The 11,554-nt window shown below is 32.0% G+C and overlaps 1 protein-coding gene across 1 annotated transcript; it reads right to left on the reverse strand.

Annotated features, from left to right (window-relative positions):
- Nucleotides 1-2,202: 2,202 nt before the first annotated feature.
- Nucleotides 2,203-6,227, reverse strand: LOC108219115 (uncharacterized). The gene is made up of 4 exons (XM_017392402.2): nucleotides 6,003-6,227; nucleotides 4,795-5,859; nucleotides 2,811-2,891; nucleotides 2,203-2,706 (listed from the first exon to the last, which is right to left on the reverse strand). The coding sequence occupies exons 1-4, from the start codon at nucleotides 6,105-6,107 to the stop codon at nucleotides 2,443-2,445; spliced, it is 1,515 nt and encodes a 504-aa protein (XP_017247891.1). The 5' UTR covers nucleotides 6,108-6,227; the 3' UTR covers nucleotides 2,203-2,442.
- Between the last annotated feature and the right edge of the window lie 5,327 nt (nucleotides 6,228-11,554).

Consider the following 11,554-nt stretch of genomic DNA (forward strand, 5'->3'; position numbering starts at 1 on the left):
ATAACTACGTATATAAACATTTAGCGGCTACAAATCAAGAACTCGATAAACGAATCTGGCTTGTTGATAATGACCTGGCATATGCTTCAAAAAGTTTTTGCCCATCTTTTGATTCAATAGAATTGCGTTACTTCATATATACTTTTTGTTTATATATTGATTAATGAAAAAAGGCCACAAGCCCATTTAGGTTGAGCTTTCTTTACATCTTTTTATCCAAATTAGGCTTTAAAGAAAAAAGTCTTTCGCAGAGATAATGACAGGGAGTGGTATATGATCTACTTCTCTTTTCTTTTATTTGTTTGACCTTTAGAAACTCAAATACTTATCTTTGTGAGGGTGAGGAAAATGATTCCTAGCCGTTGAAATTTTGAGTGGCATTTCTTCTTATTATTTTTTGTTTTCGTGTTTGTAACACTAGAAGTGATCGCTGACATAATTTGTATATGAAACTTGTGTATTTACGGTTGATCAATTATGTAGGTAGAATATTTCATGTGTACTACTATTGATCACAATTCATGAACAAGAAATTTGAAATTATAAAATTAATAAATAACAATTTTTTTATAATTTATATGAATAATTAATAATATTTAAAATATTAGTAATTATTAGGCGGATTATATGATTATATTGAATTCTGAAGGACTTTGATATGAATTGTCAGGATAAAAAAGATATTACTCTGTCGGTTAGTCTCACGTAATTGTTGCATCAAGAGTAATGGTGATATTTTTTGAATGTGGCGCGTCAAAATACGACGTGATGACTTATCTGAAGACTCCTACTGGTGTGTTGTGTGATGATAGTTTACCTTTGAGGTTGAAGGAATTCTACTGATTAGCAGATAGGTCAGCATTATCATGTGATTTTGAGTGTTGAATATTAAGAAAGGTTCAAGAGCGTAGATTAGATACAACATAAATGTGTATGTTGTTGCGTTAGGTTTGTGGTAGCACGATGACATATCATTTATCAACTGTTTTTCGACATTTTTAGATGTTAGTCCATTTTTTAAGAAAATAAGGGAGAGCGTTTACGTTTGTACACACATTTGAAGCAAATGTAATTCAGTCTCGATTAGAAAGATTTGAACACATATCGATTCGAGGTAAGAGAAAGAGAAATCGGCCTGGTGGTCATACGTAAGCTGATCAATTAAGATTGGAGATGGGAATCTTCAATCTCACATCTCACAAGTGATATGACATTAGATAAAAATGATTGAAGACGGCATATTAGAGTGGCTGAGACTCAGTCTCTTGATTTAGGTCAGCTCATTTTGAAGAAACTCATGGCCATGTCTCATGGTTTACAGAAGAATTTCATTAGCTGTATTGACTCCAATTTTGAGGATTATGACACTTTGATTTGAAGAAAAAGCTCAGATCATTCAATGATAAAGGATTCCTTGACAAAGTGAGTCCTATATTTAAAAATATGAGCCATTATGTTATTTAACTGTATATATATCATACAATATTTTATCTTGTCGAGGGTTTTCACTAAAACAGCACCCATAATTTTTGAGAATAAAATCATGTCCGCATACATTTCACCTCCTCCTAATCTTTGAGAATAAGGTCGTGTTCGCACACATTTCACCTCATCTTAATCTTTGAGAATAAGATCATGTTTGCATACATTTCACCCTCCTCATATCCCGCTCTAAGCATGGCTTCTATATATATCTTAAAATATGTATTCCTTCATCCCGTTGAATTGTATACATCCATTGTTTGCACGTATTTCGACACTCCTATAAAGTATAGTTCCATAATATTTTTTTAAAATTTTCTTTTTTTGACTAAAAGTTTAAACTCGAACTTTTATTCAGAAAAAAAAAATTTAAAAATATATTATGAAACTATACTTTAAAAAGTCTTACAAAGCGTGCCAAAAAGTCACGTATACAATTGAATGGGATGGAGAGAGTATAATATATATACCAAACAGTGAAAAGAACCGTAAATAAATAAATAAAACAGTATAGAAACTATAAATTTTAATCACGTAAATGAAAGCAATATGAAGTCTACTGAAGGTTTGGGGATCAAGGTCTGCCCACCCCCACTTTTTTTCTCGCAGATACTACCTACACAGAGAGTACACACGCAGATAATTTATCCATGCCCCTAGTTTCAAAAAATGATTAATAAACCTGAACTAGCACAGAACTGCCACAGCAAAGACATTAGATAGAGAATTAAACATTTAAGGAGATAGATTGACCTAAAATCTTATTAAAAATAGCTACACACGACAAACTTCAAAAGGATAAACTACAACAGTTTTTGTCAATTTAGAAGTCTTGAAAGTTTACAGATCCGGTCCCTCTACCTGCACCTGGCCTACCTCAATTATCTCTACAAACACTATATCAATCATATTGACCATCTTAACTGAATCACCAAACAAGGCTGAACTGGGTCAGACAATCTAAATCTGATTCACAGGTTCTGACCCTTGAGCAGACAAAGGTGCAACTGGGTCACATACTGGTCCAGCTTGGTCACTCATCGGTGTACCATTTGTGCCAGTTACTGCTTCAGTTTCACCACGAATTGCTCCTCCGGCAGCTGGTGCACACAAATCCATCAAAGCAAGAGCTTCTATCTCTTGCAGCACCCCTACGGCAACAGGAGCAAGTTCATTGCTCAAGTAAGGCCTTAGAACTTCCACAGCATGTTTGACTCTGGATTGCTGCATATAAAGATAGAAACACATAAAACAAATTGTCAATCATGCATCTCCAAAAATCCAAATAAAAAAAATTGTTAATGTAAATTTAGTCAATGTGAACTTACAAAATGTGTAGTTCTGTCTTTCAGCTCTTGAAAGGATATCGACTCTTGGCCACTGGATTGAATAGCCAGAAGGGATGCACCCTGTATAATTCAAATCGGCAAGTAAATGTAACGAGTGAAATCAAATGTTTATACTACTGTGTGCAGTGAGAACATCAAAGCAATAATCAAGCACTCATATTCAGCTTCATTAGGATATGTGCATTTTGATCAGCTCTGAAGCAGTTTGTGGTGTTCCAATTCAAAAAGACAGTTACTTTTCCTGTCTAAACTAGAAAGGTAGTCTCAATTTCTTCTTTTAAACAACAAAAAACATAATGTTTTAAACATACCTATGTATTATTTATAAAAAAGTATTTACACGTATAAACAAACTCAAGGAGCTGTCTTAAAAGCTAAAATATTCCTCAACTTTGTTTTAATTCTTTTAATTACAGAGGAACATTAATTTTAAGGTGCCAAATTCAATCAACACAAAAGAACATATGAGATCGTGAGGGCCCCAACTTTCTCTTTATGTATCAACCATCCAGCAAATATAATAAATTAATAATAGACTTCTAAAGTTCTACTACCACAAAATCTTTAGCTATTTTGACTATCTCTAAATTTCAGTTTTCAGGATCATACAATCTCCTGCACTATTTGATCCGGTTCTTTAAGGGATTATTTAATTACAAAAGGGGACGACTTCTTTCCTATTGGAAGTTTCAGATGCATGCAAATGGATCACATAATCATGAAGTTCCAAATGCACAAACTTCACATAATTTCAAATTTATCAAGTAATAAAGACATTATGAGTTTTCAATTCATGTGTGAGAAACAAAGTTGGTTATTATTATATTGGAAGGAATAGGGCTATAGGCTATAGCTGAACTTTAGCAGATAAAATAAGGGTAATATATCAAAGCGCCCACCATTCTCATCAAAAACTATCAAGTGACTACGCGATCTCCACGGGGACTCATTTAAACCACTGTAATCACTATATATATCACTTGTTAAATCTTGAAAAAATACTAATGAAAAAGTTAACAAACATATGATGTGTTCGCTACAATCTTTTTATACTTCTTTGTAACCTTCAGTTTTAGATCTTTTTGTGACCCATGTGGCTACACATCATCTACTGATCATGATTCCATTAAGTTTTCTGTTAATTATTTTTCAAGAGTTAACACAGTGATATATATATATAGTGATTCTAGTGGCTAAAATGAGTCTCCATGGAGATTGGGTACTCATTTGATAGTTTTTGGCAACAACGGTGGGCACTATGATATAAAACCCGATAAAATAAAGAATCGAGTAATGAAATTGATGACGAAGCACCCACAAAAAACCTAAGTGCAAAGTGAAATATATATTTGGAAGTTTTAAGTGCATTAAACTAAAACTGGAAAATAAGAGAAAAAAACCATGTCAAATGTCAAATTAAGATAAATAAAAGGGCAGGGAGAAAAACAAGATCTTGTATAAGTTTTTAAATGTTGGTATGAAGTAGCTTTGACTGTATATAAACAAAATGGAACCATAGTGTTCAGTGGTTAGATTAAGATTTGAATTGGTTTGCGTGCAATTACCGCACACTTGTCGTGGATGCAACATTTGCGCCAAAAAAGTAATAACACTGTAGTGCATAAGTAATCACGAGCTAACATTTTAAACTCAAATTTCCTGCCCTCGAAAAGCAATCCAAAAATTTACAATCGCAGTTTTGAAATCTAACCCTAAAAGAGAGATGGAAGTTTTGTAGGAAACTGGACACCGAAGTTGTATGCATAAAACTTACAGTAAAAACATAATTAAAAGGTAGGCATGTAAAACAATAATATAATATCAATAGAGTTTTGATATGTAGTATAACATAAAACATTTACTGAAATCCAACATCTTAAAGATAATTAAGACTGATAAGAAAGCAAGTAAGATGCAATTTATCAAACCTGAAATTAACCATATATTTTTTTAAGGAAATTACCTTCTTTGGCCTGCCCAAAGGTTTTCCGCTAAGCTTTCTTGGCTTCCTTCTCACAGCCAATTTGGAAGGTCTGCCAGTATCTCCCATCCCCTCAACAGGCACGATAATTGCACTACCAATGCCTCCACCTACATTCTTTCGTGGCCGACCTCTTGGCTTTAGAACAGAACCCTTCCGCGGCCGCCCTCTTGGTCTCGGACCCATAACTGAACCAATTGGTCTCTTCTTAGTAGGTGGCCGCCCAGGCTTCCTCTTCAAACCAATGCCCATTCCCATTAATGCAGACACCATACCAGTTTTCTTAAATGGGGGGCCCCTTTTTCTCTTCCCCAATAATGACCCTCCTTCTCCAGCTGCAATAATTTCATTATTAACCTTCGGTGGCCTCCCAGGCCTCCTACCAGCTGGAACCACCCCAGTTCCTTTATTAACCTTCGGTGGCCTCCCGGGCTTCCTACCAACTTTAACCTTCTCCCCAACACCTGGCTCCGCCACCGCAATTGGCTCAGCCTCAACAGCAACCCCCTGCATTTTCGGTGGCCTTCCCGGGCGCCTCTTAACCACCGTCCCTCCATCAACCTCGCCCATTGGCACCACATTCGGCACAGCCCCAATCGGATCAAAAGGAGCAGTAACTTCCATAACACTCCTCGCACCATCAACCTCACCCATTGGCACCACATTCGGCACCGCCTCAATCGGATCAAAAGGAGCAGTAACCCCCAAACCCCCATTCACACTACCCACTCCACCTCCACTCACACCATCTACCCCACCACCATTCGCCTGAATCTTCGGAGGCCGACCCGGCTTCCTTTTAGTCCCCACAGAAGAAGCCTCCACAACAACAGCAGCCTGAGACTGACCAACCCCAGATCCAGGAAGCATGTATGAATGCTTATTCATCACCAGCTTCCCAGCAATTTTCATCTTTCTCAAATGTTGAGTCAGCAGACTCGCGTGACTCAGCGGCAAGTTTTTATACTCACTCTCGATAAACTTGGCAATAGCCTGCCTACTAGACCCATCCTTTTCTTTCATAGCCAAAATTGCAGCAGTGATCATCTACAAAAACACACACGACACAAAACAAAACAAACCCCACAAATCAAAACCCACAAAACATTCATAAAACCCCAAACTTTACAAATCAAGAAACACAAATACACAAACAAAAATCAAAACTTTATCAACAAAAACTGTTGTACCTCATCATACGGTGGATGGGTAGGCTGTGCAGCATCTGTGACGTTGGTGTTGACAATTTGGGTCTCCGACGCGGTGGCCGGCGGCAGATCTGGGTGAGGTTCCATGACAGTGGAAAGTGTGAAATTGCAGAAGAGAGAGAAATAGAAATCAGAGTATATGAGACAATAATACAATAAAGTAATGTGTAAAATACGTGTATAAATATTTGTGAATATAGAGTTCGATAGATGTATATTAACGTGGATGAGAGGATATTATAGATAAGAAAAAGGAGAAAAGGTGTGATCGACCCGTTGAGTTATGACATTGCATATTTTGTTTTCGGTATCATACCGAATATAATTAATAATAAAATATGGTGCGTTGAGCATGAAATTTAAAATTAATAATATTGTTACATCTACAAAAGAAAATGATTTCTGTACACCACGAAAATAAATTCAATTAAAATAGAAATTACAATAAATATTATAAATATCTCATATTAAAATTAGTTTGAACAATTTTTTTTCTAAATAAAAATTTAATGTTTAAATTTTATAAAAATAAAAAAATATGAAAAATATGTTTTTTATGAGTTTCAAAATGCGTGTCGAGCGGTGGAAAAGAAAAATCGTAAGAAAAATGAGAGAGACAGATGGAGTGTTATATTATCACTTTAAAAAAAATCATGTGCATCGCACCATAAATTTATAATAAGTTTTTTATAAAATTGGTATGGTTAAACGAATCAAATTCAAGCAACTCGTGTATATGAAACAAAACCTTAAACTAAGAAAAACACAATTCAAAGAAAAGTAAAAATATATATTGATGGAGATAACATAAAATTTTAAAATTTTATTTTGTACCTTCCTTGCGCGTCAGATCCAACTTATGATTTTCACCATATGGTACTAGAGCCATTGAATTAGAATCGGGAACAATCTTCTCTAATTCAACCGGATTTATGTCCCGAAACGGAGATATGTCATTATTTCGAGAGGACGGAGTGGATTCGAGAAAATTGGTGATAGGATCTTCGAACAAACGAGCAGCACAAACAAGAAGGTTCATTTTGCTAGAGGGAGTAGAAGCCATTAACAAAATCGGAGCAAATGTATTGTCTCGAAAAAAAAAAAAAATTAGGGGTTTCGGTCTATGATTTTACGAGTGTTGTCCTATTTATCGAGGATGGTATAGAACCGTTTAATCTTAACAACCGTTCCGGTTCAACTAAATTTATATGAAATTTAATGGTTGGACCGGAGATTTATAAAAAAAATATGTTGAATGCGTATATTCGGTCAATATAGGATGACTGTAACGTAATTAAACATATTTTTTCTAATAAAATTATCATATGTCTATTATTTTGCATTATATTATATATTACTAAATGGGTGGTGTGTATTTAATAATAACCTGACAATAGATTTTGGTATTCACATAAGTTTTTTTGTCGAACATCTTCGTAACCGTCTAAATATTAATTACATAATATCACGGCTTAATTTTGGACCACTCAATTGTAGACTCTTATGTGAACGTAAAAAATTCATGTTGTTTTATATGTTTTATTTCTTTTTTATAATCATTTTTTAAGATTTTAAATTTTATTCTATTAATGATTTATTTTTTTAATATAAATGAAGATGTAAAATAGTGTACAAATTTTGTGACATGAGCGGCGATTTTGATATGTTAAAATGAAACTACATATGAGTGGTGTTACTCTCTGCTCAAAGAGTACCGAAGAAGATATTGATTTATTATATATTACTAAATGGGTGGTGTGTATTTAATAATAACTTGACAATAGATTTTGGTATTCACATAAGTTTTTTTGTCGAACATCTTCATAACCGTCTAAATATTAATTACATAATATCACGGCTTAATTTTGGACCACTCAATTGTGGACTCTTATGTGAACGTAAAAAATTCATGTTGTTTTATATGTTTTATTTCTTTTTTATAATCATTTTTTAAGATTTCAAGTTTTATTCTATTAATGATTTATTTTTTTTAATATAAATGAAGATGTAAAATAGTGTACAAATTTTATGACATGAGCGGCGATTTTGATATGTTAAAAAACTACATCTGAGTAGTGTTACTCTCTGCTCAAAGAGTACCGAAGAAGATATTGATTTATTATATATTACTAAATGGGTGGTGTGTATTTAATAATAACCTGACAATAGATTTTGGTATTCACATAAGTTTTTTTTGTCGAACATCTTCATAACCGTCTAAATATTAATTACATAATATCACGGCTTAATTTTGGACCATTCAATTATGGACTATCATGTGAACGTAAAAAATTCATGTTGTTTTATATGTTTTATTTCTTTTTTATAATCATTTTTTAAGATTTTAAGTTTTATTCTATTAATGATTTATTTTTTTAATATAAATGAAGATGTAAAATAGTGTACAAATTTTATGGCATGAGCGGCGATTTTGATATGTTAAAATGAAACTACATCTGAGTGGTGTTACTCTCTACTCAAAGAGTACCAAAGAAGATATTGATTTATAAACGTGATATTTTCGAATATGTCAAGGATACAGATGTCATTTTTATTCAAAAAGTACCGAATAAGAAATTGGTTTGTCGATTTAGTTAACTTATCTTTATTACATCGTACATCTTATATATATTTTTATATTGTTAATCTTTATGATGATTGAAAATATATCCACAATATAAATGAATGTTAAATTATGTATAATTTTGTTAAATATTTCTTTATATGAGGTATTATAATTTATTAAATATAATGTTTTATCAGTCTTCGTCACTGAAAATAGAGATTATTACACTTCGTATTCCTGGATTTTGGGTCATTAGCAAATGAGTACACACACATTGAAACGTGATAGTTCGTACCTTCAAAGTTTACATGAGTTTTCAGTTTTTAATCCTGGCCCACCACTCCGTAAAAAAAAACCACTGTTAACTTTAACTGTTTGATAGATAACAATGTGTATATTAGTTTCTAACAGCTACTTTGTCCTCTCTGACCCCTCAAAGTTTATGTATTGTATTTTGAAATTAATTCAGAACACACACAACGATGTAAAAAAATTTAAAATAAATTTTCAGATTCCAAATCTAAATACAGATTTTTTTAAATAAATAATACATATCCTTTACAGCAGTCCCAAAATTTGAATAAATTTCCAAATTCTAACTCTAAATACATATTTTTTTACATCATTGTGTATGTTCAGAAATGAATTCAAAATATAATACATAAATTTTTAGGGGTCACATGAGGTAAAGTAGCTGTTAGAAACTAATATACATACTGGTACATCTCAAACAGTTAAAGCTAACAGTTGTTTTTAACGGAGTGGTGGACCATGGTTACAAATTAAAAGCTAATACAAACTTTGGGTATGAACTGGTACATTTGAAACACTTAAAGTTAATGATTGTTTTTAACGGAGCTTTGGGTATGAACTCTCACGTTTCAAAATGTAGATATTCGTTTATAAATGATCCAAAGTTCAGAGGTACAAAATGCAATAATCATCTAAAAATAATTAAGAAAAAGGTCTAATAATCTTACCGTGCATGAAGTTAGAATCGAAAACTACATTTTTCTCTCCATGTGGTTAGATTTACTTTGGGATCTTTTTAAAAATACTCATCTGTAAAATTATTTTTTTAAAAATACTACCATCTTTTTCATTATTTTTAAAAATACCTTTTCATAATTTTTTTTTTTCAAAAATACGATTTGCAACTTTTGCAACCTCATTTGCAACCTTGGCCGGCGCAGCCGTAAAAGTTGCAAATGAGGTTGCAAAAGTTGCAAATGAGTTGGCAAAAGTTGCAAATGAGGTTGCAAAAGTTGCAAATAAAAATGGAAAGTTGCAACTGTTGCAACTGCAATTACAACTAATTCAACTGAAAACTGTAAGTTGCAAAAGTTGCAAATGAGGTTGCAAATGAAGTTGCAACCTCAGTTGCAACTAAATGCAACTGAAAACTATATATAGTTGTAAATGAGGTTGTAAAAGTTGCAAATGAGGTTGCAACTGCAGTTGCAACTGCAGTTGCAACTTTTGCAACTTCATTTGCAACCTCAGTTGCAACTAAATGCAACTGAAAACTGTAAGTAACAACAGATGTATGGTGTGCCCCTGGCGGGACCATTAGATTACAATAGAATCAACTGAATGCAACCATATGCAACTGAATACAACCATATGCAACCATATATGCAATTACAAATCCTGATTTCAAGTTTCAGTTTTCAAATGTAATGACATTTGAAAACTGGAACTTGAAATCAGGAATTCAGCTGCATATGAAGTTGCAAAAGAGGTTGCAACACGGCTGGCGCTGCCTGTAGTTGCAAATGAGGTTGCAAAAGTTGCAAACAGTATTTTTGATTATTTTTTTTTATGAAAAGGTATTTTTAAAAATAATTCTGGAAGGTAGTATTTTTGAAAACAATAAAAGAAAAGGTAGGTAGTTTTGTAGATTTCCCATTTACTTTTAGGATTTCTTGTACTCCGTCTCAGCTATGTTTTCTGTTTGCACGCATTTTGGGGTTCTTGTAAAGTATAGTTATATAACATATTTTTAAAATTCTTTCTTTTTTGAATAAAAGTTTAGACGTTAAACTCTTTTTTAGCAATTTTTAAATAAATATATATATATATATATATATATATATATATATATATATATATATATATATTATGCAAGTATACTTTATAGAAGCCTTAAAATGCGTGCCAAAAAATAACGTAAAGAACCTGATGGGACAGAGGGAGTAGTTGATTATAAGATATTATAATATATATTTTTATTATAATATATCTTTAATTATAATTGAATTATATTTAAAATAATGTGTTTGAATATATTTTTTGAACATATTTATCTATATGCTTTCCAAGTTTTAACGGGTTTAACTTAAAAAGCTTATGTAATATGGCTTATAAGAATATTTATTTAACACAACCAATAAAATATATTAATTCAAAAAAAATTAATTATTTAAGAATTTATTTTAGTTAAATTAAATATTAAAATATATACGATAAAAATTTAATATTATAAGCCGCTCTGCATTATCAGAGTTATCAGTTATAAATAATAACACAAAGTAGCTTATAACCTTTGCAATGCACCTATAATATTATAATATTTGTAGTTTTATTGTAAGCGTAAATATTTTAATTTATTTGTAATATGAAATTACGTTAAAATAATATATGTTTATAAGTAAAATAGATTTTAAATGATTATTAAACATATTTGGGTTAATGTATTTTAATAAATGCTTAATAAGTTTCTTATTTAACATGGTGAATGAGTTCTTAACAGTTTAATTCAAAAAGTTAAATTAAATGATCTGAAACACATATACCACTGACTTGATACAGTTTTTTTTTTTCAATTTAAACTTATATTTTTTACAAATAAATATCCATTCTAATATTTTTCGAGACGAGGGAGAGACGAACCCAGCAAAAAAAAATGATTGTTCTTATTTTTTTTTGAAACCCCCCTGAAATACCAAAATACACCCTACTGTACTAT

The sequence above is a fragment of the Daucus carota genome, chromosome 4, assembly GCF_001625215.2.
Source record: "Daucus carota subsp. sativus chromosome 4, DH1 v3.0, whole genome shotgun sequence".
Classification (NCBI taxonomy): domain Eukaryota; kingdom Viridiplantae; phylum Streptophyta; class Magnoliopsida; order Apiales; family Apiaceae; genus Daucus; species Daucus carota.

Bases quoted from the DNA above. Each gene is read 5' to 3' on its own strand.
- LOC108219115 (XM_017392402.2), bottom strand. From the start codon at position 6,107: ATGGAACCTCACCCAGATCTGCCGCCGGCCACCGCGTCGGAGACCCAA. The intron at 5,860-6,002 runs GTACAACAGTTT...GTGTTTTTGTAG, and splicing joins CCCATCCACCGTATGATGAG to ATGATCACTGCTGCAATTTT. The intron at 2,892-4,794 runs GTAATTTCCTTA...TGAATTATACAG, and splicing joins CTTTGGGCAGGCCAAAGAAG to GGTGCATCCCTTCTGGCTAT.